The sequence below is a fragment of the Panthera pardus genome, unplaced genomic scaffold (assembly GCF_024362965.1).
Source record: "Panthera pardus isolate Hobbes unplaced genomic scaffold, ASM2436296v1 HiC_scaffold_17, whole genome shotgun sequence".
In the NCBI taxonomy this organism is placed as follows: Eukaryota; Metazoa; Chordata; class Mammalia; order Carnivora; family Felidae; genus Panthera; species Panthera pardus.
In genome coordinates, this window is record NW_026526732.1 from 107,937,581 (window position 1) to 107,964,868 (window position 27,288).

Here is a 27,288-nt window from a genome sequence, read left to right on the forward strand (position 1 = left end):
AATTATTCCAGATGACTTGGATCTATCTGGCTGTAGGGGCTCTTTACACATGATAACTGCCTGATATGTGTACTGTTATTCTTATTTTACAGATAAGGAAATGAGGTACACAGAGATTTAGTAACTGGGTCCTGTAGGGACCAAGGGCAGGCTGTCCCAAGATGGGCCTCCTAGGTGTGAAGGCTATTTTGAGTTAAAAAGCAATAGAAACCCAGCAGATTCTGGAAAAGCTCTTTACCGCCCCCACAATTACCTAAAAAGAATTTAGGTAGAAGAGCTGCTCCAGGAAGAGCGGTAACCATGGACAACCACACTATGGTATGAAGTAGGCATGGTGGACAGAGAGGAACCTGGCAAGGCTTCTTTGATCAGGGTCCTCCTCTATTTCCCATTGTTTCTGAGCGGTCGTGAAAACGTTTGTTTACCAGACACTTAACTCTTTTTCATCTGGTGAACTGCATTCCTTCCCTTGGAGTCTCAGACTCCGATCCCTTCTCTTTAGTTGAGAATGACATATGTGCCTCATTTTGCCAGTCTTGGCAATTTCATGTCTGTGTGGCTTCCCCTCACGTATACTATTAAATTTGATGTTCTCCCTTCAATCCGTCAATTTGATTCTTTTTGGGCTAGAAGGATCTTTAGGGCAACAGGTATTCTTGCTCCCCCACAATCCATAGCACAAAACTAACCGACCGGTTAAACCCCACAGTGCCCGTCTGTAATTGCACATGAACATGTGTCTGCATATATGATCACACGAGCCGGGAGGAAAATGCGGAAAGGGACAAGGGGAAGTGTAGACTTCGGGATGGCAGAGGTGGAGAGAGGAAGAGGAAAACCGTGGGGGGGGCGGGGGGGGGAGTGGAAGAAGAACAAAATCAGTATCTCCAGACTGACGGTCATTTCTGGACCAGCCAGCCAGGTGTTGACCCGGCAGAGCCCTGGTTCTGCCAATTCCCAGGCCACGCGAGACCACCTGGGACAAAACGCAGCGGTTTCCGGCCGGCGGGAGCCACAGAGACGAGAACTCCTAGAGCGGCACGGCGCACTTCCGGGTTATAGGCCGGCCGGAAGTGGGGTTTCTGGGCTTCCGGGTGAGTGAGCCCAAGCTCACCGACTTAGCTCCGGACCCGCCGCGCCGAGGGTAAGACCCCGCATGCAGGAGACGGGTCTCCTGGTGACCCACGAGGGCCCGCCCCGGCGGCTCCCGTCCCCAGGGCTGTCCGGAGTGTCAGAGGGGAGCCCCGCATCCGGCTCTGTGCTGTTTGCAAAGCAGGCCGAGCCTGCTTGGGATTCCCTCTCCCCTTTCCCTCCCCAACTTGTGTGTGCTCTCCCTCTTTCTCAAGAAAAATAAATAAACTTGAAAAAAAATTAATAAAATTGAAAAGGGTTTAATTGGAGTAGAGTGAGCACAGGAAAGACTGGTAGGAAAAGGATTATTCCCTTAATTTCGAAAATAGTCAGAAATTTCCATTAGAAAAAAAAAAATCCATTACCAAGAATGTCAACTCCTCCAATCATCTACATCAATCATTGTTAGCCAAACTTCAAAAATCTTTTCTGTCCTCTGGGCAGCCTTTAACGTAGATTAAATTGTAGATTTTGCTTTTTAACTGGTGGCAATTTTTCATCTTAGCACTTTCCTACATTTTGTGAAGGGGAATCTCCTTGCAGCAGAGAGCCGTCTTCGCGGACCCCTCCCCTCGCCCCCAGCTGAGAGAAAATGGCTACAGATCTTATCCAAGAAGGACAACAGGAAGGACCTGCGATGGTAAAGGTGGAGGAAGATCACTTTTACGTACAAGAAACTGACTTGCAGCTGAACAGCCAGTCCAATCAGATCTTCCACCAGCGCTTCAGGCTCTTCCGTTACCAGGAGACGCCTGGACCCCGCGAGGCGCTGCGCCGGCTCCGCCAGCTGTGCCGCCAGTGGCTGAGCCCAGAAACGCACAGCAAGGAGCAGATCCTGCAGCTGCTGGTGCTGGAGCAGTTCCTGACCATCCTGCCCGCCGAGCCCCAGGCCTGGGTGCGGGGACAGCACCCGGAGAGCGGGGAGCAGGCGGTGACCGTGTTGGAGGATCTGGAGCGGTTGCTGGACGAGCCCGGAGAGCAGGTGGGAAGAGAGGCATGTTCTGTGGTGACAAAGCGCAGCATTTACCGGTTAGGTCAGTAGGAGAGCTGTGAGGGCAGCCATGAGCTTCCGTCCCTGTCCTGCATCATTGTTTCTGTCTGTTCCTTTTCCTGCCTCATCTCTCCTTCTAAGCCTGTTGAGTCCTTTCTCCCTGTCCTGGCTCCATGGGAAGTACTTCCCAAGGTTTTACATCTAGTTCTCAGGGCACTTTCTTCCCAAGCCCCGTGGTCCCTAATTGTCCCCAGGGCACATTCCAAGCAGATGGACAGGAAGTGCTCTGGGAGGAAGTGACATCCCTGGGAGCGGGCTGCCAGTCACCATGTGATCAGCTCCAGCACGTGGAGACCCCGTCCAGCATGACCCTGGAGCCCCATTCCCTAGAGAGAGGTGAGGAGAAAGAGGAGGATCTGTCTGGAAAGGTGGATCAGGGTAGCTGGGCTCCCGCTTGGCCAATCACAGCCATTCTTTACAGTTTAATCAGGAGTAGTATCCAAGAAGACTGATGGCCGTGCATGATTTCGCCCAAAATCCTCCCTGGCTCATCTGCCTCTCTGTTTGCAAAGTATAACCGGTATTCTTGACCTTTTAAGCAAAAGATTTTTATTTACTTATTTACTTACTTACTTTAACATACCCATCTGTGCTTTTCATTGAAACGTGGAATTATCACCTCATTCAGTGGCTTCTTATATTATCTCTCCATTATGATCTTTACAGAGGCCTTCTCAGTGTCTTGCCCTATCCTGTCTTTTTAAGTTTTCTCTACCCGTTAGGATAGAGCCACCTTTTAAACCTTTCACTTTGACTGCACTGCTCCTATCTTCTTCCACATTAAATTCCCTCCTGTTTTCATGCCCATACCTTCCCCTGCATCTCCAGTCTACTTTCAACCCTTTTTCCCTCCCACATTCTCTCCATGTCAGGAAGAACTTCATACACAGCATGTCAGATGTGCTTCCCACTAACAAAGTTTCCTGATCCCCTTTTTACGTCCTGATCCCCTTCACAATCTCCAGAAAATAGGGATAAAGTGACCAGAACAGCCAAGAAATCAGACCTTTTCCGGTATTTCCTTTGAGTTGAGGTAGAATCTTCATCTTAATGAGTTTGGTGGGACATTTATCTCCCTCGGGCCAAATTTCAGTAAAACTGTTTTTCCATATCTTAGTTAATATAAGGGAATTGTCAGTTTACACTGAATCTTCAAGAAGTGCCCTATTTGGGGGAAGATTAAGAGGAAGTTTTCTTTCCAAGCAATAGAACGAATACACGTTTGCCTTTCTGCTATAATTGAATTTGATTGCAGTTTAAAGTGCTCTTTATACACTTAGACTTTTTTCTTAAGTTTATTTATGTATTTTGAGAGAGAGAGAGCAAGCACAAGCTGGGGAGGAACAGACAGAAAATCCCAAGCAGTCTCTGTGCTGTTAGTGCAGAGCCTGACTCGGGGCTTGATCCCACAAACCACGAGATCATGAGTTGAAGTGAAGAGTCTGATGCTTAACCAACAGAGCCACCCAGGCACCTCCTATAAACTTAGACTTTTAACAAACATTTTAATAATCTGTGCCCTTTGGTAAATTCTGTTCTCTGTCCTACCTTGGTAAGTATCACTTTCACCTTTCCTCTCTAGTACTTGCCTTCCTTAACTGAGCTGAGGACATATTTATTGATTGTTGGGGGAACATGACCACAAAAGAGAAAAATGGTCTCTTGGGGTGTAATAGACCATCAGCTCAAACAGGTGACATTTCCATTTTGTTTACTTTTATAGATGTTTAAAATTTTCCATAACAAAAAGTTTGGAAAGAAAGTGACATTGGAACAATCCATGCCCTAGTTTAGATAGTGAGACCAAGCCCAAGGCTGGGACATTGGCTGGGAGGCAGGAAGTGTCCAAAGGAATGGAATCAACAGAAGATGATACTCTGTGGAATCTGCAGAGGCAGGACCAGTTTCCAGGGGACCCATCTTGGAGACCTTCATGAATGCAAGGACAGGTCTGGCAGGCATCAAGGAAATTCAGAGGAAGGAGAGCCACACAGATGTGATCAGTGTGGGAAAAGCTTCATGCGCAGCATCAGTCTTCTTGGATGTCAGAGAATCCACACGGGGGAAAAGCCCTTTCAATGTGAAGAGTGTGGGAGAGCCTTCAGTCAAAACAAAGCTTTATTTTAAGTGCCCCCTGATTCACATGGGTGAAAAACGATATTAGTGTGATCAGTGTGGGAAAAGTTTCAGTCAAGACTCAGTCCTTCTTAGATGTCAGAGAAATCACACTGGGGAGGAAGCTTATGAGGAGCGAACGTGGTAAAACCTTCAGTAACAGCACAGGACTCGCTCATTGGAGATGCCGTTCCTTAAACCAGCACACTGACTGTGGGAGGGTTTTCAGTGAGTTCAAACCTCACCAAACATGAGCGAGTTCATATAGGAGAAAAACCCTAGGAATGTGATGAATGTGGGAAAGTCTTTAGTGGAAGTTCTGACCTGAACAGACATCACAGAATCCACACTGGAGAGAAACCCGATGAACGTGGGAAGGCCTTCTGTTTGATCATGTGGCAATTCTATTAATTTTTTTTTTGAGGAACCTCCATACTGTGTTCCATAGTGGTGGTACCAATTTACATGCCCACCGGTAGCGTACAGGATTCCTCTTTCTCCACATCCTCATCAACACTTGTTATTTCTTGATTTCTTGTCTTTTTTATTTTAGCCATTCTGACAGGTGTGAAGTGATACTGTGGTTTTGATTCGCATTTTCCTGATGATTTGTGATGTTGAGCATCTTTTCACGTGTCTGTTAGCCATCTGAATGTCTTCCATGGAAAAGTGTCTATTCAGGTCCTGTGCCCATTTTTTAATCGGATTATTTGGGCCTTTTTGGTGCTGAGTTATAGAAATTCCTTATATATTTTGTATGTTAACCCTTTATTGGATATATCATTTGCAAATATCTTCTCCCATTCGGTAGATTGCCTTGTTATTTTGTTGATGCTTTCCTTTGCTGTGCAAAAGCTGTTTATTTTGGTGTAGTCTAAATAGTTTAATTTTGCTTTTGTTTCCCTTGCCAGAGGAGACATATCCAGAAAAATGATTCTCCGGTCAATGTCAAAGAAATTACTGCCTATGTTTTCTCCTAGGAGTTTTATGGTTTTAGGTCTCACATTTAGGTCTTTAATCTGTTAGTTTATTTTTGTGTATGGTGTAAGAAAGTGGTCCAGTTCCATTCTTTTGCATGTAGCTATTCAGTTTTCCAAGCACCATTCATTGAAGAGACTGTCTTTTACCCCATTGGATATTCTTAACTCCTTTGTTGAAGATTATTTGACCACATACGTGTGGGTTTATATGTGGGTTTTCCATTCTGTTCCATTGATCAGTGTGTCTGTTTTTGTGCCAGTACCACACTGTTCTGATTATGACAGCTTTATAGTATATCTTGAAATCTGGATTGTAATACCTCCAGCTTTGTTCTTTTTCAAGATTGCTTTGATTATTCAAGGTCTTGTGGTTCCATACAAATTTTAGTATTATTTGTTCTAGTTCTGTGAAAAATGTTTTTAGTATTTTGTTAGAGATTGCATTTAATCAGTAGATTGCATTGGGTAGTGTGCATGTTTTAACAATATTGGTTCTTGCAGTTAATGAGCATGGAATATCTTTGTTTCTGTTATCTTTAACTTTTTCTATTATTCATAATATACTATGGATCCATTTTTAACAAGGATTTAATCATTGGGGTTATGATTGCATAAGAAATACCTAATGACCTGTCATATTAACAAAATTTGAATGTTTAAGAACATACAGTCTGGGAGGCTATGTGAAAAGAGGCACTCTCAGAGTGCAAAGTAATACAGCCCTTACAAAGACACCTCCCTTTCTCTCTCCTCACTTCTCTTTTCTGTTTCTTCATTGATCATTGATCATTGCAGCATTGTTTGTTAAAATATTGGAAACAATCCAAATACCCATCCCTCAAAGACTAGTTGAAAAAGCCACACGATGGAGTACTATGCCACTGTAAAAAAAGAAAAAAAAAAAAAAAGAATATTTGAATGAACAAATTTAGAATAATTTCCAGGTTTTTTAATAAGTGATAAAGCAAGGTATAAAAGAGTGTATATAATATAATTTATGGAGGTAAAGAAGGCAGGTGGTTATTTTTGCAAGAGAAAGGAGAGGAGAGAAGGAAGGAAAGAGGAAGGAAGGACAGGATAAATTAAAACTAATGAAAATGGGGCATGAGTATATAGCTGACCCTTGAACAAGGCAGGGATTGGCGTTCTGACCCCTGTGCAGTCAAAAATCATGTGTAACTTTCCGGGCATCTGGGTGGCTCAGTCGCTTAAGCAGCCAGCTCTTGATTTCAGCTCACCGTTTGTGAGATGGAGCCCCACATTGAATTCCGTGCCTGCTTGGGACTCTCTCTCTGCCCCTCCCCTGCTCCCTCTCTCTCTCAAAATAAATAAACTTTAAAAATTGTATTAAAAAATGAGATAAAATCCTGAATAAAAAAAATTATATATACACTCAATGATATGGCCTAGAAGCAATGATATATCCTACTACCCATGGCTTATCCGCTGGTTTCTGTATACCATTCTCCACTGAAAGGAACCAGAGCTTCATGCCTTATGGAACAATGGTGGATTCTAGGTCCAGGGCAGGTAATATATAAAGTGAACCTGAAATATCTCGTGCAATTAAGTAAAGTGCACAAAAATGATTTCTTTGCAGGAATGGCAATAAATGCAGAGGGAACGTGCGTGAGTTTCCTCATCTGTTAAATGGGGATAACTATCTAACTTACAGGGTTGCAATGCAGAATGAATAAGTTAATATGGGCTAAACACTATGTTGGCTGTTGTCCCATTGCCCCCGCGGGGCAGAATACACCTCCCAGCGCCTCGCTCCACCTGTGGAGCCGATTCGGCGGGGCGACCATAGAGGCGTGAGACCTCCGGGCTTGCTAGAAGGAAAGCGGCCGGAACGCCGTCCCGGAGCTGGCACGCGTGACGCACTTCCGGCCTTTGTAGCCGGTCACTGTGCGGGCTGTGGTTGTCAAGGACGGGGAGGCGGTGGGGCCTGGCGGGGTGGCCTCTCCTCCCGCGGATGCTCGGTGAGCTTCGGAGTCGGGCCGCGCCGGTGTGTGAGCTCTGTCACCGGGCCGGGTGCGGGAGGCGGGGGCGTCCTGGCCGGACCCGAGCTCGGGCGCCTCGGGCCGTCTCCGTCCCCATAGTAGGATGAGGGGACAGGCGCCGACGGAGGAGCGTTCCTCTCGGCCTCTCGGGGTCTGGTTCACCACCCACGGGGGCGCTCGCGATTTGCTTATGTTTGTTAAGCGAATATTTCAGCAGCAGGTAGTACGTTCTGGGCAGGCGTTGTTCAAAGCACTTCCCAGGTAGTAACGTATGTAGGTGGGCTCCGAGTACGGACCAGCCCTCTCCTGCCCCCTTTTCTAACATCGAGAAGGAAAGTGAGGCCCACTGACTCGACCGAACTCATACCAGCTGGTAAGGGGTGTAGTCAGGGTTCAGATCCAGGCCGTTTTCTTAAACCTGCTGTGCTGACTCTGTTCTCTTCTCTATATTAGCTTCACGGCCACAGCCCAGGGGTTACTTATCTCGTTTGAATCTGGTCCTCCTCACTTTCAGGCCTCAGGAGTCCTGGGCTTCCGGTTAGGATTTAAAAGTAGAGAAAAGTGTTATCTGAACACATGGATGTCTTCCAGAGTATGTTTGCAAGGTTGGTGAAACAGCTACTTTAGTGGTGTGTTAACACGTGCTTCCCCGCCCACTTACCCTTGCTGTGCTTTGGGCAATAGGAAGGAAACCTTACAGTCTTGGCCCCAAGGGTAGGTAGCAGGTATTGATTAAGCCACCTGAAGCCAAAAATTGTACAGTATTTCTTTAAAAGGTGGAAGTTTATTGTGTGCCAGGTTTTGTGCCGAACCATTTTGTATGCATTGTCTCCTGTAATACTCTTGACAACTTTGCAAAGGAACTGTCCTCATTTTGTACACGAGATTGAGGATCAGAAAAACCAGTCAAGTAACTTGCTCAAGATCACATTGTTAGTCAGAATTCATAACTAAATCTGCTACCTTATACCACTTTCTACTTATTGCAGATGAATAGGAAAGGTTGTGTGTGTGTGTGTGTGTGTGTGTGTGTGTGTGTCTGTGTGCGTGCACACATTAAAGATGCACAGACGACGAAAAGATACATTCTAATCTTTTTAAATTTTTTTTTAATGTTTCTATTTATTTTTGAGACAGAGACAGAGCATGAGCAGGGGAGGGGCAGAGAGAGAGGGAGACACAGAATCCGAAGCGGGCTCCAGGCTCTGAGCTGGCAGCACAGAGCCCGACGCGGGGCCTGAACCCACAAACCGCAAGATCGTGACTTGAGCCAAAGTCGGACGCTCAACCGACTGAGCCCCCCAGGCACCCCTGATACAGTCTAATCTTTAACGGTGTCTACTTCTGGGGAGTAGAGCTTGATGAAGGAATTGGCTATTCTGTACTTCTGGGATTTTGGTTTAATGTGAGAGCTAACTGCAAGATAGAGACTGGGGGCAAAATGATAGAAGAGCTGGAAGGAGGAAGAGGGTGGGCTGGAATGCATGAGGAAGACCTCAAAGGATGTGAGATTCAAATCAAGGTGCAGAGGTTGGGTAGGGTTGGAACAAGTGCAGCTGGCAAGACCACGGATATGGAGCAGGGATGAGGAAAGCCTGACTAAAGAACAGTGAGAAGAGAAGCCCGAGTGGAGCGGGCAGGTTTTGCATGTGGAATGTGGGAAAACAAGAGGGGCCCAACAGTTGAAGCTAGAGACCTGACTGGTCTTGAGCCGAGCTTGAGTGTTTCGGGGGCCTTAGATGGTGATATCAGGGGGGAGGGTTTGGGAGTGCGTACAGTAAGTAGTCGGAGGCCTTAGATGGTGACCTCAGCGGGGAGAGTCTGTGGCTGCATCCAGTAAGTGGTGGGGGGCCTTAGATGGTGATGTCAGGGGGTACGTTATGATAAAAACATACTTGGTTGCATGCTGCTTGATCTTCAGCAGCATGTATTTCTTTGGTAAAGAGCATTCCTTCCTGAGGGCAGTGGTAGATTTGGGAGTGTCAAGCTTGCCGAGACTCTAGGAGAAACCGGCTTTAAAATGCAGATGTGGTTCTTTTAAGTGTGAGAGATTATTATGCTAACTCTCTACCTGGCATGTACCGATGGTCCCCTACAAAGGGTGGTACACGTTCATACTACTTCGAATTATGAGTTTGATCTTTCTCGAGTTGCTCGTGAGAAATAACGGATACATTTATAACCATTCTGTTTTTCACTGTCAGGACAATATTCCCTAAGGTACATGAGATTTTCAGCACTTAACAACAAAACAGGATTTGTGTTAGGTGATTTTGCCCCGCTGTAGGCTCATGTTTACGGTAAGTGAGGCTAAGCTGTGATGTGTGGTCGGTTAGGTGGACTCTGCATTTTCAGCCTATGATATTTTCAACTCATGGTGGGTTCATCAGGACGTAGCCCCACGGTAAGTCAAGGAAGGTGTGTACAATGGGGTGGTGAACCTAAGTGAGATTAATAGCTGTATGTTTGTGAGCAGGAGGGCAGCACTGGGTTCAAAAAGCAGCAAAGATGTGCCGGTGTGAGGCCACCAGACAGAAGTGAAATCGGGAGGAAAGCGAAAGGGAGCCTATCCAGAGAAGAGAGGGAAATCGATCTTCGTGAAACTGAGTAAAAATGTGAAACACCACAGAGCGGAGATGACGTTCTATGAGCAGAGCTCAAAGCTTCAGCTGCATTTTCTGTGAATAGAAAATCTTTGACTTAAAGCCAAAGCAGACGGGCAGCAAATAGGAAAGAGACCTTTTTCAGGGCCTAGAAGATTGACAAAACAAGAGGGCATGAGTAGCCGTTTAATCCTTTGAACCTGTGTTCGGTTAACTGAGTGACATCAGAGCGCATGTCCTTCACTTACCTGTTTGATACTTGCACCCCAAACTTCCACACCGTAGAAGAGACCCTGCAGACCACGCTTGCAGCCACAATCATCGCTCCCGCAAAGACTAGATAGCTTCTGTCTCTGCTTCCACTTTTCCCATAGTCTGTTATCACGGCAGCTGGTTATACTTTCATATCAAGTGTAAGTAACATTTCATCGCCACCCCCCACCCCACTGTAAACCTCAATGGCTTTCCACATGTCTTAGACTAGAAGGCAGAGCCCTCACGTGGCGTTTCATAATCTCCCGACCTGACTCTGTCACTGTACCCTTTGCTCTCTCTGCTGTCACCACATTGTTCAACTGGTTGTTGCTTGAAGAACGCAGCCGTGCTCCGGCCTCCAAGGACTCGGTTCCCTTTGCATGGAACCATCCTTCTCCAGGGAGTCCTGTGACCGCCACTCACTTCTCGAGTCTCTGCTCAGACGTTACCTTATCCGCAAGGCCTTCCCTGATGCCCCACATGAAATGGAGACCTTTCTCCCCATCTCCTTTACCTTGAATTTTCTCTGTAGCGTTTGCTGCTATTTGGCATATTACCGTCTGTCCCTGTTGGCCCCTTCCATCTTCCTTCCCACGTAGAGGAGAACGAGTGGTGTAGTGCTCAAGACTGAATTCTGAAGTTAGATTTGTGGGGTTTAAAAGGCGGCTTCCCCACCTAGGCCTGTGAAACCTGTTTCACGAAGATTTAAAGTCTTTGTGCCTCCATAATAACAAAAGCTTACTTGAGGTTGTTTGAGGATGAAATGAGGTAATATATGTAAAGCGTCTAGTACAATGCTCGGTACCTCAAAAACAATATACGTCAGCTGTTACTGATATTGTTATTAGAATGTAAATCCCATGGAAGTAGGAACTTTGTTTTTTTTGCAGCTTATCTCTAGTGCATAGAACGGAACCTGGAATATGGCAGGCTCTAAGTAAATGTTGGCTAGATGCATGGGTGGTGTGTGAGAGGTTTGGACAGAAAAAGATAACGTGGTACTCAAAGTGATGGTGAGTCAGTGCCAGGCAAAGCTGGGGAGGGAATATGAGCTCAGGGATCCTGCCTTTGGAGGAAAAAACTCTCTCCACTTCTCCTGGAGTGGTGACTATAAAAGTTAGTGAAGCCAGAAATGTTAGGAATTTGTGGAAAGGATAATATTTGCAGGTTACCCAGAACGATGCTTCCCTGCCCTGGTAGTCTTTCTCTTCCTGATAAGTATGCCTAATACTGGCGATGCAGATTTAACTTCTCTTGTACTCGTAAGTGATCCATGTTCGGTTGTAATTAAATACCCTCTCCTTAGTTTTTCTTTTTATTTTGTGATGGATCCCAATACCTAAGAACAGTGTTGGGTTATATTTACAATGAATTATAATAATTTTACTTAAATTTGGCAACTTTTTAAAGCTATAGGTCATGACTCATGTGGATCATGAAGTCCATGTGGGCTGTGACCAGGGTTTTTTGTTTTGGGGTTTAAAAACAACAACCAGGATTTAGAAAAAGAATAATACGTATCACATAAATAAGGGTGCTTAGTTTTTGTGAAGTTATTATTTCAGTTATGTGTGTGCGTGTCTCATATACATTCATGTACACACACGTGCATATATGTGTTCTGGGTCTCAGTATAAAATACCTCTTACTGCGGGTCCTGGTCAAAAAAGTTTGAAAGCCTCTGCCCAAAAATGATCCTTTGAAATCACTAGGCTACATAATATTCTTTCAGAAAATTGCTTTCCTTAATTACTATTCTGGTTTAGATTCTTTCATAAGCTTTATGTGGTCATAGACATTTGTGTCTTTATGAGCACTGATTTTATTTTACGCATTGCTGTCCACTGTCCATCCTCAAGGTCTCAAAGATAAACAATTTCCAGGAAATTAAAGGACGAGAAACAGCTCAGACCCTACCCCTGTTTTAAAATATCAGAACCAGAGGCTTGGATCAGTCGATTGAATGTCCAACTCCGTAGGCTCAGGTCACGATCCCAGGGCTGTGGGATCGAGCCCTGCATTGGGCTGCGTACTGAGTGTGGAGTCTGCTTAAGATTCTCCCTGGTCCTCTGCCCCTCCACCGTGTGCACACGTGCGCTCTCTCTTTCTCTCTCTCAAATTAAAAAAAAAAAAATTCTAAAATATCAGAACCGATATTTCTTTCATTTTAATATCTCTTGACTACTTTCTGATTCTTTTGCCGTGGTGTTTTGATTGCTAGGATTCATTTATTCCTTCAATAAGATTTATAAGAAAAATGACAATAGTAGTAATTTATCATACTTTAGGATTTACCAAGCTGCCAGCTTCCTGTGCTCTTTATCCATGATCTTATTTTATCTTCATATCCCCTAGAAAGATGGGCCCGCACAGATTGTACCTGGAAGATCGGGTCTCAGCCCAAATACAGAACTCTTTCCTGCACACCTCACCCGACTGGACGGACTTGGCCTCTGCTCCCCAGTACATTTCTTTGGCTCCTCATTGTGTCCTTTTATCTTTACTTCTCCCTTCTCCATTTTGTTTCCCTTTTCTCCTTGACTCTTAGTGTCCTCTGTGACCACTTGGCACCATGATGCTCGTTTACCTCCATTCAGCATGACACGCCACGTCCAGGATCTTGCCATTCAAATGGAAACTCAGTTTATTCTGAGTTACTTGAGCTGATTCATTGAGGATGATCAAAATGGTCCCTTCTTCAATAAAACCGTGGTTGGGGGGGGCCTGTTCTGGGGAACGTGTTCTGTTTCTGTTTTCCTTCCCCCGTATCACCTGCCTCAGGATTTGCAAAGTCCTTACTGTTAGTCATGCATTCTCTGCTCTTCACTAGACAGTGACTGCTTTTGCTATAAGTACCCCAGTGCCCGCGAGCAGAAAAGATTTTCTACATTTTAATGTGTTTTTTTTCTCTGCAAAATATGTTTTAGATTTTAGGATTTTCAGAAGAAAAGATCAAAGGGAGTCATCAAGGATAGATTCTTTTTCTGAATAGTGAAGCCTAAAATGGCCACAGCCTCCGTCCTTCAGACTCCAGAGATGCAGGAAGGACGTCTGGCAGTAAAGGTAGAAGAGGAAGAGGGGGATTGTGCCTCTGGGCAGGAATCTGGCCCGTGGAGAGATCACCCGCATAGCAGAGAGATCTTCCGTAGACGCTTCAGGCAGTTCTGCTACCAGGAGACCCCTGGACCCCGCGAGGCTCTTCGAAGGCTCCGCGAGCTGTGCCGCCAGTGGCTGCGGCCCGAGACGCACAGCAAGGAGCAGATCCTGGAGCTGCTGGTGCTGGAGCAGTTCCTGACCATCCTGCCCGAGGAGCTCCAGGCCTGGGTGCGGGAGCACCACCCGGAGAGCGGGGAGCAGGCCGTGACCGTGCTGGAGGATCTGGAGCGGGAGCTGGACGAGCCGGGAGAGCAGGTGGGAGAGGGCAGGACAGAGGTCAGTAGCTGTAAGAACGAGTGTGGGGTTTCTGCGCAGCAAGAGGAAGAGGACGAGGATTTCTTTGTGCCTGATGTGGTCTATTGTGGGTGCCCCATCCTTCTGCCTGTTTCTTCCTGCCAGTTTCTTGGTCCTTCTTTTCCCGTGCAGTGGGCCTGAGGAGGCCTCCTTACGATGTCTTCTCTGACAGTTGATTTCTAACCGTCCTTAATTTCCAGCAGGTTCCAGCCTGTGCCCGTGAGCAGGAAGAGTTGGTGAAGGAGGAGGCAGGTCGGGGAGCAGCCCAGGACTCATCAAGCGGCCAGCCCCCAACCTTGGAAGGGCCGCATCAGTGCAGGTCGCGGGAGGTGTGCCTGCTTCGGGAGATCGGTGAGGACTGGAACTTCCTCAGAGGCCTCCCTCACTCCCTCACCGTCCATCTGCTCAGCGTCTGCTGTGTGCCAGGCGTTGTGCTTGGTCCTGGGGACACGGTGACCAGCAAGGAGGTTTGCGGCCTGGTTGGGGGAAGACAGTCCCCTGACAGTTACAGTTCAGTGTGTCTTCTCCCTGAGGTCCGGGCATCCTTGTCTAGGTGGGGGAAGTACACAGAACCGTGCTTATGCGTCCCCTGCCACCCACCCTCCTGGTTGCTTTTTTCTTTTCCATTTGGAAACATGACGTTCATGTGATCCATTTCTCGTTTCAGGGGATGAGGCTGGGGCTTGGAGTGTGCAGTCAGCCCCGAAGAGGGAGCTCTGTAAAGAAAAGAAACGTCTTGTGGAAGTTCCTGAGAAACTGAACGGTGACACTCTTCTGGGGCCTGAGTGTGCAGACACATGTGACCAGGAGGGCAGGTGGGAGAGGCAGCGGGCCAGCTCCTCGGCGGAGAGACCCTACGTCTGTGGTGAGTGTGGGAAGAGCTTCACCCAGAACTCCATCCTGATCGAGCACCAGAGGACACACACCGGGGAGAAGCCCTACGGGTGTGATGAGTGCGGACGGGCCTTCAGCCAGCGCTCGGGTCTGTTCCAGCACCAGAGACTCCACACCGGGGAGAAGCGCTACCAGTGTGGCATCTGTGGCAAAGCGTTCAGCCAGAACGCGGGGCTCTTCCATCACCTCCGGATCCACACGGGGGAGAAGCCCTTCCAGTGCAGCCAGTGCAGGAAGAGCTTCAGCCGACGTTCTGTCCTCATTAAGCATCAGCGAATTCACTCTGGAGAAAGGCCTTACGAATGTGAAGACTGTGGCAAGAACTTTATTTATCACTGCAACCTCGTCCAGCATCGGAAGGTCCACCCTGGGGTGGGTGCCGCTAGCCCCCTGGAGCAGGTAGGGCAGAGGCTCCCGGTGTCGGACCCTAGTGGAGGTGGTGGGGCAGGCTCTCACTTTGTCCCTGAAGCAGAGTCCTAGGAAAAGAATCGTTCGGTCCTCTGGAGTGCAGACTGTGGAGGGTGTCCGTGTTTTTATGCTGAGAGAAGCATAATATGTTAAGTCCATCTGTCAGCTTCTCTGGGGTCTGTGACATCCGTGTTTGCAGTAGTGAACACTGTTGTGACTTCATCAACTGGTCCCACACCTGTCTGTGCAGAAAGTTCTCCAGGTGTGCTCTAGGAAAACTCCTTCGTCCGAGTTCTAAGAAATTTTTTTTAAAAAGTTTTAAAAAATTACATGCTACCTGAATACACAATTATGTTAAAAGTAGTTTGAGTATTTAAAAATTAATTTAGAAATAATGGCAGTAAAACTTGCAACTTAAACGATTTGATTGTTTTCTCATAAGATATGATAATTTGCTTTTTAACCTACAAAAGGGGACAGATAAATCCTCCCATAGATACACAGAAGGCTTCTCCCTGTTAAGAACTCTGTAGAGTTCCACTGACTCCGCCTTCAGTGAGGAGCCAAGGACCCAAGTGAGGACACATCAATGTGTTACTGTTGCTCGAGATTTCAGATTTGTGTAGACCAAGAAACTTATCTAAAAATCTGGTATCTCACTTCTGATCTTCATTACGAAAATATAGGCCTCTTTGCATTTTTCCTGTGATTTATAAGCATTTTTGGATTTTGCTTTCTTTATTTAACCCTTAGTTATACAAAATTTCAAACATATACAGAAGTTGAAAAGTATGATCAGTCTTCCACATTGTTTTTTATAAGCTCCATGCTTCTCAGCATTACCTATTAATTACCACCAAGGTCATGCTTTAAAAAACTTCTTTCCCTTAACACTGATTGAACGTTTACCAAGCTTTATACTAAGCCTAGGACACAAAGAAATGGGAATCTATGGTGATGACAATCCAGATTGGAGTACCAAATACACTGCAGGTCACTTAACCATGATAGAAACATCATAAGGGACCCTACAGATCACTTCTGTGCCCCTTATATGATACAGAAACGGAGGCTGGAAGTGACTGCGGACCTTTCAGCTGGTTCACCGAGCTGGAGCCGAAACCCTGTCTCCTGATTCCTAGTGTTCTTTCTAAGCATCTGGAAGCATTTTATCACCATGTAGAAATGACTAGTATAAGGAACTTCCAGGATTTAGAAGGCACTGAGGCACAGCTCAATAAAGCCTCCCGTCTGTGCATGTTGCTCTGTTCGGTTTACAGCCGAGTTCCAGGAAGGACTCCTTCCACTGATCCCTCATTTGGGGCATTTTATTTATTTATTTTTAATGTTTATTTATTTTTGAGACCGACACAAAACACAAGCAGGGGAGGGGCAGAGAGAGAGGGAGACACAGAATCCAAAGCAGGCTCCAGGCTCTGAGCTGTCAGCACAGAGCCCGACATGGGGCATGAACCCACAAACCACGAGATCATGACCTGAGCCGAAGTCAGACGCTTACCAACTGAGCCACTCATGTGCCCCTTATTTATTTTTGTAGTGAATGATTTTTTTTTAACTTTTAATTTACTTAGAGGGACTTTTCAAGAAGATAGTTCATTCTTTGTCTGATTCAAGTATGAAAGCAACATTAAAAAGGGAGCCTATCTTTTCCCTCATAGGTAGCCATTTTTCTAGTATCTTACATATCTTCAGTGTTTCTTCATGGAAATACAAGAGAACGTGAACATATATAACCTTATTTCCTTTGTTCCACGGAAAGATGGTGTATATTTACACTCTTCAACCCCTTGCTGTGTTCATGAAACAATACAATCTTTAGAGAAACAGCCAGCCTCCTCTCTGTTTACAAGTGGACAGTATCTCATTTGCTGATGCTCCATACTTTAACACACTGGTGTAAATGCACAACCACTACTTTGAAATGTTACAGATTATTTCATTCTCCTCCCGAATGTACTTCAAATCAAACTTTAAAAGCTAACAACTTCCACGTGAGCTGGCAAACAGGGTTTCGGCAACTAGAGGTGGACATAATTCTTCTACAGAGAAATGCAGAGTGATGGGGATGCTTTCAGTCTCGTGTATTTGGCTCTGTTAGGTATTCTCAGCATTTCAAACCATTAGTGTCGCCGCTTATGGGTAATTGTAGGTCTTCTCAAAAATCTTAAATTTTCTCAAGATTGTATTTTACTGTATCTTGAGGTTTAACCATTTCCAAAGGAAATACATATAGATTTTAAAGTGAAGAAAGATATAGTAGACTTAAGTTTGAAATAAAATCAACTTCTCAAGTAAACATATATTCCATTCAGTGACATGAGACATACACTCTAATAATCTGAGTTTGTAAGCATCACAGATACCTCTGCATATGCCAAAACAGCATGTTTGGATAATTCCATTATATCAGCTCTTAAAAGATTTAAAATATGAACAGATCAGGATTTTAAAGGATATAGTTCTAATGGATTGTTTTTACAGCTGCAATTGAAGATTGAATGTTTGGTTTGTTTTGTGCTTGTTTTTGTTTTTTTGTTTTCACAGCTTTTCAAAAATTCTAAATTTTCTCAATAACTGATAAAAATGCCAAGAAAGAAAAGATGTTATCTGTGCTGTAGAGGCATATACCACTCGAGTGCAGTGATGGTTAACATGATTAAAACTACTGACAGTTCACCAAACTAACTTGCCTTGTTTTCTGATACGAATACTTCTAATTCTTTTATCTGGGATGCACATTTGTCATTAGTTGACTTAACCGCTAGACAGGGGCATGTAGGCCCTGGCCTTTCCTGTGATTACTCCAGCCTTCCTGGTAGGGTGCTCTTAGGTGTTGTCTCCCTTTACATTTCTGAATTACCCTCACTTCTCTTTTCTTTTTCTACCCTGGCTCTTTTCACTCAACCCATCGAGTCTCTGGCATTGATCTCCTTTCAGCTGCTCTGTAAACCAGTAACCATCTCTCCTTATGCCTTTGAAAAGCCCCAGTCTGAAAGACTAGTCAGTTTTATGGCTGAGCAAGGTGTAAGAAGTATTGATTCAAATCCAATTAAAAAGACTTATTGGTTCGAGGGATGCCTGGCTATCTCACTCAGAAGAGTGTGTGACTCTTGATCACAGGGTCATGATTTTGAGCCCCACGTTGGGTGTAGAGATTACTAAAAATATAAAGAAGCCTTACTGGTTCTTGAGGAATAATACAGCACCCCTCTGAGCATTGTTAGGACAGTGAACACTGTATGTCAAGAAATGACTGAGAATTTTGCAACTGAAAGCTATCTAGAGCTGTAGGTAAGAGCCCTGAAGACTCTCCTTCACTATAATTTTTATTTGAGGAACCAAATCTTCAAGGAGAACCAAGTCTCTGTCCAGATTTTGTATTTGAAAATGACTTCTATTTTCTCTATCTGACAATATTTTTCCTTTAAAAAACAATTTATAGTGGAAGATTGTTTTACATTTTTCCAATAAGACAAAAAATACCTCTGAGAAAATTTTAAAACAATGGCATATCTAAAGTCAAAATTATAAAATATGAAGTATCTTCTCAGGAGCAGTTTTGAAATCTATGTACCAGTATACATCTGTGTCACTGGTTAAATGTTGAGTTAGAAGTTGAGAGAGAACGTAAAAGTTGAGAGGAAAGTAGATTATTTGTAGAAGGAGCTGGAAGATAGCGGAAAGTATCTCCGATAGAGGAAACAGGGTGAAGAAGGCCCAGCTAAGACAGGCTCAAGAGCCGTGAGTGTGCAGGGGTGGGGGCCAGATGCAGAGGTCACGGAACACTTTGTTAAAGCATAATGGAATCATTGAAAGTATTTTGTTGTGCTATAGGAGTTTCTTAACAAAAAATGAGAAAATATTAGCTTTAAGAAGAAATTTTGAGTTGACCAATTTCATACCTGCATGAGAAAAGTGAAGTCCAAAGTGGTTAAACACTCGTAGTGATCTATTTTTTAATCACATTAAAAATTTTAAAGTTAAAAATCTTAAAAATGTTTAAAACAAAACTGCAAACAAAGATCATTGTGAATTATATAAGGTTTCACAGGCACTTGGACTTGGAGGCTCAGAACCTTTTAGGCCTCTGCAAACAGCAACAGCAGCAACAAAACAGGATGGAAAAAGGAAAGGGAAGAACGAAATGTGAGAACATAAAAAGGAAGCAGGGAAACTTACACGCTAAAACTGGATTAGGCCAACAAGTGGTGACCAAAGAGAAGGAAAAAATAAAAAGAGACGTTGTTACCAAGAAACGTGCTTTGTCCGTAAATAATACCTATTAGCCCTCAGGCTCTCAGTTGGTCCATGTGTCTTAGTGGAAAGAGTCCCACTGCTCTTCACTCCTCACTCTTCTCGGTGCTCTACGTAACAAAGAGGAGGCAAGCACAGTGTGTAAATCACTGATTTCTTTTTTTTAGGTCTCTCTGGACTCACACCCAGTTTTCCATGCCAACGTCTCAGCTCTATGATGAAGCCACTGCTTCTGAATATATACCTGTGTTAGAATCACCTGGGTTGTTTGAACTGCAGTTTCCTGGGCACTACCACAGACCGGCTGAATGTTTGTGAGGGCAGGACCTGGGAATCTGCATTTCAGCTAGCGTATCGGTGGTTGTCAGACTTGAGGTAACTATATATAATGTATTGCCCAACCTAGGACACTTCTGAGAATGAAAGGGATTGCTGTTAATAATTACAGCCAGCCAAGAGGCATAAATCAGGATGTATGGTCTTCCTACTTAAGACTTTTCCTGCTGAGGAGATAGAAGAAGAAGAGACAGAAAGAATACAATGTTCTCATGAAAGCTCAGGTAGAGCATCTATGAAGGAGGCTGTGGGATGTTTAGGTGTAGCCACCTAGACCAAAGTAGCCACATCTGCCTGGTTTGAAATAATCCCCGTTAACACATTTATTGGATTAGGTAAGAAGGGGAGGGTATGCCTATAAAAACAACACCCACCCAGAAAAGCCCTCCCTCCCCCCCCCCCAAAAAACCCACAAACAACAACAAAACGCTTAAAATAGCTAGTTACCTAAGATGAGCCTGTTGAGACTATGGCTTACCAGACAAGAGAGATGACGTTCCAGAAGCATAGGAGCATTTCCGTGGTAGAGGATCGATGGACTAGTGAGGGCTGTTCACCTCTAACACACAGAGGAAGCGTGGGAATATAGCGCGCCAGATCACAACCTCGCGGGAATAAGGCAGAGGGCAAGCCGTTTGAAGCAAGTAGCTAGGATGAACGAGGTCCAGATACTGTGCCAAGTTTCCTAAGTTATCATAATTGATGCACATTGTTCACGGGCTGTGCAACCAGAGCGCTCTTAACACCGCAGGGTACCAAACACAGGCTGACCAGGCCCCACATTCCGCAGTTGCCCCGGGGCCATTCACAGCGGGGACCGGGCATGTGGCTTCCCCTCACTTTCTGCTAATTCTGCAGAGTCAGGGATCTGTAAGTGGTTAGGTTACTCAAAAGGACCGGAGTCACATGCACAAAGACTGAGACGGTGGCCAGCAAACCAGCACCTGCGCCTCTTAAGGCCGCTTTGCTCAGGTGGGTGTCGATTATTGCTTCAGACCCTGGGGGCCGAGTGGACCAGGGTCCTAGGGAACGGAGGGCTGCGTCGCATTCCCTCAGTGTAACAGAGAGACGGGCCCAGGCTGAGTGGCTGCTGGACACCCGGTGGACCCGCCTGCGCTGTGCAGAGGCCACCGAGGGCCCCTGCGGTGGGAGCCGGCCAACCACTGAGATGCAGGACCTCTGTGCTTCCTAGAGGGGCGGTGAGGAGCGGGTGGAGGCGTGCCCGGGCGTCGTGACGTACTTCCGGTCTCGTGTGAGCCACGGCTAGCGCGAGCCTTTTCCGGCGGGAGGCGCCCGCGAGGCTTGGTGGCCGCTCCCCGAGACGCAGCCTCGTCTGTGTCGCCGCCCGCGGACGTGGACGCGAGCCCTGCGCGGACCACCCGCATCGGCGCTCCGGGCGCTGGTGCGCCTTTACGGCCGGCGGTGGTTTTCTGTCCCCCTCCGGAGTCCTGTTTTCATCGAGGCCTTCGTGGCGGTGGTCATAACCTTGCACGCCCGTGCCGGGAGGGTTCGTCCCGGAGGACGTACGGTGACGGGATCTCAGGACTCAGAAAACGGAGGAAAGTGATTTCCTCGGCTCAGAGAACGTTGAGAAGTGAGCGCGTCCTTCGAGCGGACATGGGCTGCCGGTCGCGTAGTGCGGGTCTCCAGGTGCTTTTAAGACCCCTCCAGCTCACAGTGCCGTGGGGACGAGGGGAACACCCCTGCGATACCGCGCGGATGCCCGGAGCCGGGGGTGGGGGCACCTCCCGGAGAGGCGGAGAGCTGAGCGGAAACGGGCGACCGGAGGCAGCCGAGGGAAGGTGGGTGTGCTGTGGTCGGGGCGGAGAGGATGAGCAGGTGACAGCTGCGATACCCCAGGGAACTTGGACTTGAAAAGGCAGTGTGCCTCTCCGTCCTTTCCGTGTGACGGCTCCCGCACAGAATGCACGCGATGTGTGTGCGCACACTGCCTCGCAGAAGGGAGCAGGCCCCGGCTACGCTGCCCCGGGTCCGCGCGCGGCCGCCTCGTAGCCCAGGTGGTCAATGTGCTGGCGCTGCCCCGGGAGGCGGACTCCGCAGAGACGGGAGTCCCTGTCTTCACGCACGGGAGCAGCGTCATCTTACTAGGCTTCTAGAAATTCCAGGAGCGGGGTGGCAGATGGATTGGAAGGGGGTAGGACTGGAAGCTAGAGAGGGGAGAGGTGCGCAGGCGTCACGGAAAGAGCCGGTACTGGGAGTTGGTGAAAGCCAGGTGCTGGCCGTGGAAGTGACGAGGGTGGAGTGGGTTGTGTGGAAGATGCGGATTTAACTCCACTTGATGTCTGAGGGAGAACGATTGTTGAAAAGGTGCTGAGGACGATGCCCGGCACGTAGTACGTATTACAAGCTTTATTTTTAACATAGTTGGGGATGATTAGGTTTTTGGATTAGATAGATGGTAAGAGGAATGAATGTGTCATTTTTCAACGTTTTTTATTTATTTTTGGGACAGAGAGAGACAGAGCATGAACGGGGGAGGGGCAGAGAGAGAGGGAGACACAGAATCGGAAACAGGCTCCAGGCTCCGAGCCATCAGCCCAGAGCCTGACGCGGGGCTCGAACTCACGGACCGCGAGATCGTGACCTGGCTGAAGTCGGACGCTTAACCGACTGCGCCACCCAGGCGCCCCTGAATGTGTCATTTTTAAAGAAATGGGTAGGGCCGCCTGAATGGCTCAGTCGTTAAGTGTCCGGCTCTTGGTTTCGGCTCAAGATCTTGTGGTTTCTGGGAGCCCCAGTTGGGCTCTGTGCTGACAGTGCCGGAGCAAAGTAAAGTTAAAAAAAAAAAAAGAAATGAGTAATTTTGGAAGAGCCATTGATTATGAGGGGAAAACGATGAGTTAATTTTTGGTGGTGTTGAGGTGCTTTTAAGACCTAGGACTGGAAGAGTCTTATACCATTGGACTACAATGGTCTTGATCTCCAAAGTAAGACTGGGAAAAGAGAATAGATTTAGGAGTTGTTAGGTGAAAGCGTCTCAGTTCTCAGATGCTACTGAATGGACGAGATTGCCCAGAATGAATGTGGAATGAGAAGGCCGGATCCCAGCTTGGGGTGACCGGACATTTCTTGGCAAGCTGAAGAAAAGCCATAAAGTGGACTTAAGAATGAGCTTTTGACAAGTCCTTATATAAGCTTGAGCACCAAGTGTTGGTCTAAGCACTTTACAAAAGCCAGCTCATGGGAAAACGGCCAGAAGATTGCAGTTCCTTAGAAGATTGGGAGTGGTTGGAGTGTTAGGGACTGCGGGGGCATCTGGTAAGTAAAGCACTGAAAAATACTCACTGGGTTTGTATACAAGGGGGGCTTTGGTTAATTGACTTGGGCCCCCTAACTCAAATGTGGGACACCCCAACTGACATGCACACTGTTCTTTTCTAAAACTAAAAATGCCTTTGAAAGAATCTACCATAATTCTTGGCACAGAGAGGTTGATTTATAAATATGATTGACTAAATCTGTGTCACGCAATTCAAGTAAGCAAAGCTGTTTGCGTTGTTTTTGTTATCGGGATATTTCACATTATCTGAATATTTCACTCCAGTTTCTAGATCTAAAAGCTACTAGTATTGTTCTTTAGTCCTAAAGTAACCGAATTGTCTATAAGTCAATTTTAGGACATTTTTCTAATGACATTTTGTGCTTGTCTTATCTTTTACAGGGCCTCTTTACCTTCAAATCATTGACTTGACCACAGCGATTCACTCTGAGTAAATATGTTCTTAGTTTGGAGTTGATCTCTGTTAACAGTGATGTGTTATGCCTTATCACCAGCCTTATTAAGCCCCTGCTACTGTTGTGGTGAACTGCTTTGCCCAGGAATGATTCAGTCCAACCCGTTTGGGCTGCAGAAGAACAGAAGGGATGTCAAATAGTTAAAGCATCTAGCCTGCACAGAAATGGTGCTTCTGACAGTTCTTCGGACAAAACTCATGGCAGTTCTGTTAGGAGGATTCCCTCGGGCCTCAGGAGTCCGGCTCCAGGCAGGCTCTCCGCCGCCAGTAGCTGCGGCCCGAGACGCACAGCAAGGAGCAGATCCTGGAGCTGCTGGTGCTGGAGCAGCTCATGACCATCCTGCCCGCCGAGCTCCAGGCCTGGGTGTGGGGGCAGCATCCAGTGTATAGGGAGGAGGCTGTTACTGGACTGGGGGCTTGTTGAGGAAGCTGGACCATCCAGGAGGAAGGTGAGATAAGGAAGAAACAATCTATTACCAGAGGCAGGTATTCTCTCCAGAGAGAGAGCAGAGACTTGAAGTTTCCTCTCAAGTGTAGTGAGAGGAAATGGCTAAGATGCATTGGCCAGAGTTGTGTTCCCCTCCCTGTCCATTTATTCCCTGTCCTTGTAGGTCAAAGGAAACTCTGCTTTCTGTCGTCCTCTTCTGTTCCCCGATTAATACTGGGATCTAAGCTCTAGAACCCTAGCAGATACCACCCTGGTCAAATTTCTCTAATTGTCCCTGGGTCCTTTGTCCTCCTGTGGGGACAGGAAGGGCAAACGAGGGCCCTAAGGGCAAATGGCTTGCCTGGCAGCAGCATTAAGACTCACGGGGTGGGGAGGGCAGGGCAGCTCCAGCCAGAAACAGGGCAGCTCAGATCTGAATCTACTGAGGAGAAAGAGGAGATCCTACCGGGGAAAAGATCAGAAATGTCTTTTGCGTTTTTCCAAATGAACCTCATCACTAAACCTTTTGCCTACCTTTCACTTGATGTCTTCTTTCATTTTTACCTTGTCCCTCTAAGCACATTGTTTTAACCTTGATTGTCATTCTCCCTTCACTACTTTGCACTAACATTGTTGAAAATCCTGATTCTATTGAAGGGTTGTTTCTCCATTCTAACTGAATACTGCCAGCTTCCCTGGGCCTGACCTTTTATGCCAAAGGCAGGACAACATTTTTCTACATTGAAGCCAATAGAAAATGACTCAAAGGCTACATACAATGGAAAAGTTATTAAATGTGCATTTTCAAAGTCTTCGTGTAGAGAACAAAACTTATTTAGTATTTTTATGTGCTCATTGGACAAGCACACATATATGCCCAAATTGTAATCATACTGAACATACCAACTGACAGTACTTTTAAATTTAGTATTACATTATGGACATATTTCCCAAGAGTTACATGTAATGTATACATATGGCTGACATAAGTTCCATTGTACAGATATCAAATTATTTTTCATTTTTACTTTAATCATGTCTTTATTAAAAATTAGCTGTCCAGAATGATTTGACATTTATGGAACAAATAAACTGAAGCTTATGCAGCAGGCTTCTTGTCTTACATGGTGGGTTTCTCTTCTGCACACTTCTCAGCTGCTGGTCTCCTATATTTATGACATGAGTCTAGGCATTTGACAGCTTTCTTGTTTCTGGTATAAAAAGAAGTATAAACTCATCTAATTCCTTTCCTCCTCCTGAAATCAATCATTTTCCCAAGGACCCCAGATTCTGTTTAGTGAGAAATGGTATTTTAAAACCAAAAATAAGGTACTAGGAATGTTCATATTGTTATTGGACATTGTTCCTAGGCCTTTCAGTGCTCAGAGCTAGGAAGAATTTAAGATAAAGTATGTATTGTGAATTCATACTGACAGTTCGAGTTCAAATTCAGGGCCTTAATCGTTCATCTGCATCTCCTTTTAGAGACTTTCAAAGACACCGGGAATGATAGAGTATGAAATACTCATCTGTTTTATCCCACAGTATCTCAGTGGCCTCAAAAAAAATGTTAACATTACCATCAAATATGGTTTTTATAAACAGCTTAATGGTGGTGTCTGATTTTTCCATTCTTTTGTCCTTAAGTTCTATATCATTGGGTATATACAAAAAAATTACTCTTCGAAGGACATTGGAAGTAATTTCTCTTTTGTGTGGTTATGTCACCAGCAGGTACACATTTAAATTCAGTTTGTTTCATTTCTGTTTCAATGTTTAGGGATTGCTTTTTTTATTTTATTTTTTATTTAAATTTTTTTTTCATTTTTTAAATTATGTGAAATACAAAATTTTATACATGAAATCGATAAAATGTTTTCAAGGAAATTCTCCTTTTCCTCTTCCTGTTCCCTCTCTCATGTAGGTAATCTTTTTTGCTCTTTAATGGTTTATCCCTTTATTATTTATTTATTATAGGCACATGTATACATGCACACCCTTCCCTTTTAAAAATAACACACTATAGGGGTGCCTAGTGGCTCAGTCAGTTAAGCATCTGACTTTGGCTCAGGTCATGATCTCACAGTTGGTGAGTTCAAACCCTGCATCTGGCTCTGTGCTGACAGCTCAGCCTGGAGCCTGCTTCGGATTCTGTGTCTCCCTCTCTCTCTGCCTCTCCTCCGCTTGCTCTCTCTCTCTCTCTCTCAAAAATAAATAAACATTAAAAAATTTTTTTAAATAAAAAAATTAAAGTAACACACTATAGTTTAAGTCATAAACTCAATACACATCTGTCTTACATGAAACATTTTTTCTTCCCTCTAGCATGTAGTTTGAATGAGACTTGTTCAGTGAGCAAGTAACTGAGTAAGGTATGTGTGAATGAGGGAATTAGGCTGAAATTTTCAATCTCTTCTTTCAGGTGATTTGGTCAAACTGGAAAATGAGAAGGTGTTTCCAAAGTAGAAGAAATCTGAAGAATACATGCCAACAGGGACACACTGTTAGATTTGATGGCAATATTCTTAAGTGCCTGAATTATGTAGAAGTCCCAAAATACCAGAGAACCCTAGAAATAGATCTATGATTGCATAAGTGATGAATGTGGAATGAGTTTCAGAGCTCCATCCTTATCCAGCATCCGAGATACACAGGAGAAATGCCATGAAAATGAGAAGTGTGGAAAAGCTTTTAGTCCAAGAGTGCTGGCTTCATTGAAGATAAGAGAATTCCCACTGAATTAGACCCACAAATATGGAGAATATGGAAAAGCTCTCAGTGTAGACACTGGACTAGTTCATCATAGAGAACCCATGCTGGAGAGGGACCCTATAATAAAAGTGACAAGTATGGTAAAGCCTTGGACGGTCAGCCCTTAACCAGGACCAGAGACTTCACACCAAGGAGAGGTGTTACCATCTTAAGTGTGGGAAAGGTTACAGTCAGAACACAGAGATTTTTCACTGTATCAGAGTCTGTGTTGGAGAGAAACTCTTCGTTTAATCAATGTAGTAAGAATTTTCCTGGATATTTCATTCCTTATTAAATACCAGAAAACTCAAGTGTGAGAAGTTGGTAAATGTGAATGGAAAAGCCTGTGAACAGTAGCATCTCATCTAACATTAAAAATTTTAGGGGAGCCTGGGTGGCTCAGTTAAGTGTCTGTATTTCAGCTCAGGTCATGATCTTGGGGTTGTGATATCGAGGCCGATGTCAGGCTCTACACTCGGCATGGAGCCTGCTCAAGATTCTCTTGCCCATCTGCCCTGCTTGCGCTCGCTCGCTCTCTGTAAAGAAAACAAAACAAAACAAACTCTTAAAGTGTCCAGCATCTGAAATCAGCAAGGCAGAATTTCTCCATACCAGACCTCTGGGTGGTCTTTGATGGGAACTGGCCTTTCAGAATGTCCCTCAAAACCTTGTCAGATTCAACAGAACAAGCCATTTACTTTTCCTTAACCGTCTCCTCAAGCAAGGTGCCTGGGTGGTTCAGTCAGTTGAATGTCCAGCTTCAGCTCAGGTCGTGATCTCGCAGTTCGTGAGTTTGAGCCCTGTGTCCAGCTCTGTGCTGACAACTCAGAGCCTGGATCCTGCTTCAGATTCTG

General features: G+C 45.5%; 2 protein-coding genes and 1 long non-coding RNA gene across 8 annotated transcripts; all 3 read left to right on the plus strand.

Annotated features, from left to right (window-relative positions):
* The first annotated feature begins 1,062 nt into the window (after positions 1–1,062).
* On the plus strand, positions 1,063–13,179 carry LOC109259463 (zinc finger and SCAN domain-containing protein 23-like). Of its 3 annotated transcripts, none has more exons than XM_019437122.2 (4): positions 1,063–1,144; positions 1,637–2,113; positions 2,377–2,518; positions 13,066–13,164. In XM_019437122.2, the coding sequence occupies exons 2-4, from the start codon at positions 1,724–1,726 to the stop codon at positions 13,128–13,130; spliced, it is 597 nt and encodes a 198-aa protein (XP_019292667.2). In that variant the 5' UTR covers positions 1,063–1,144; positions 1,637–1,723; the 3' UTR covers positions 13,131–13,164. The 3 variants fall into 3 exon arrangements, with proteins under 3 accessions (XP_019292667.2, XP_019292669.2, XP_019292668.2); XM_019437123.2 differs by having other exon boundaries at positions 1,084–1,144; positions 1,659–2,113; XM_019437124.2 differs by lacking the exon at positions 2,377–2,518 and having other exon boundaries at positions 13,066–13,179.
* On the plus strand, positions 13,142–19,898 carry ZSCAN23 (zinc finger and SCAN domain containing 23). 4 transcript variants are annotated; one of them, XM_019437114.2, is made up of 4 exons: positions 13,142–13,549; positions 13,789–13,939; positions 14,256–14,881; positions 19,333–19,898. In XM_019437114.2, the coding sequence occupies exons 1-4, from the start codon at positions 13,142–13,144 to the stop codon at positions 19,381–19,383; spliced, it is 1,236 nt and encodes a 411-aa protein (XP_019292659.2). In that variant the 3' UTR covers positions 19,384–19,898. The 4 variants fall into 4 exon arrangements, with proteins under 4 accessions (XP_019292659.2, XP_019292664.2, XP_019292656.2 ...); XM_019437119.2 differs by lacking the exon at positions 19,333–19,898 and adding an exon at positions 17,456–17,986; XM_019437111.2 differs by lacking the exon at positions 19,333–19,898 and having other exon boundaries at positions 14,256–17,986.
* Positions 19,899–21,309: 1,411 nt separating this feature from the next.
* On the plus strand, positions 21,310–26,745 carry LOC128772508 (uncharacterized). The gene is made up of 3 exons (XR_008423005.1): positions 21,310–21,950; positions 22,173–23,705; positions 26,106–26,745. It is a non-coding gene; the product is annotated as an uncharacterized LOC128772508 (long non-coding RNA).
* Positions 26,746–27,288: the final 543 nt, after the last annotated feature.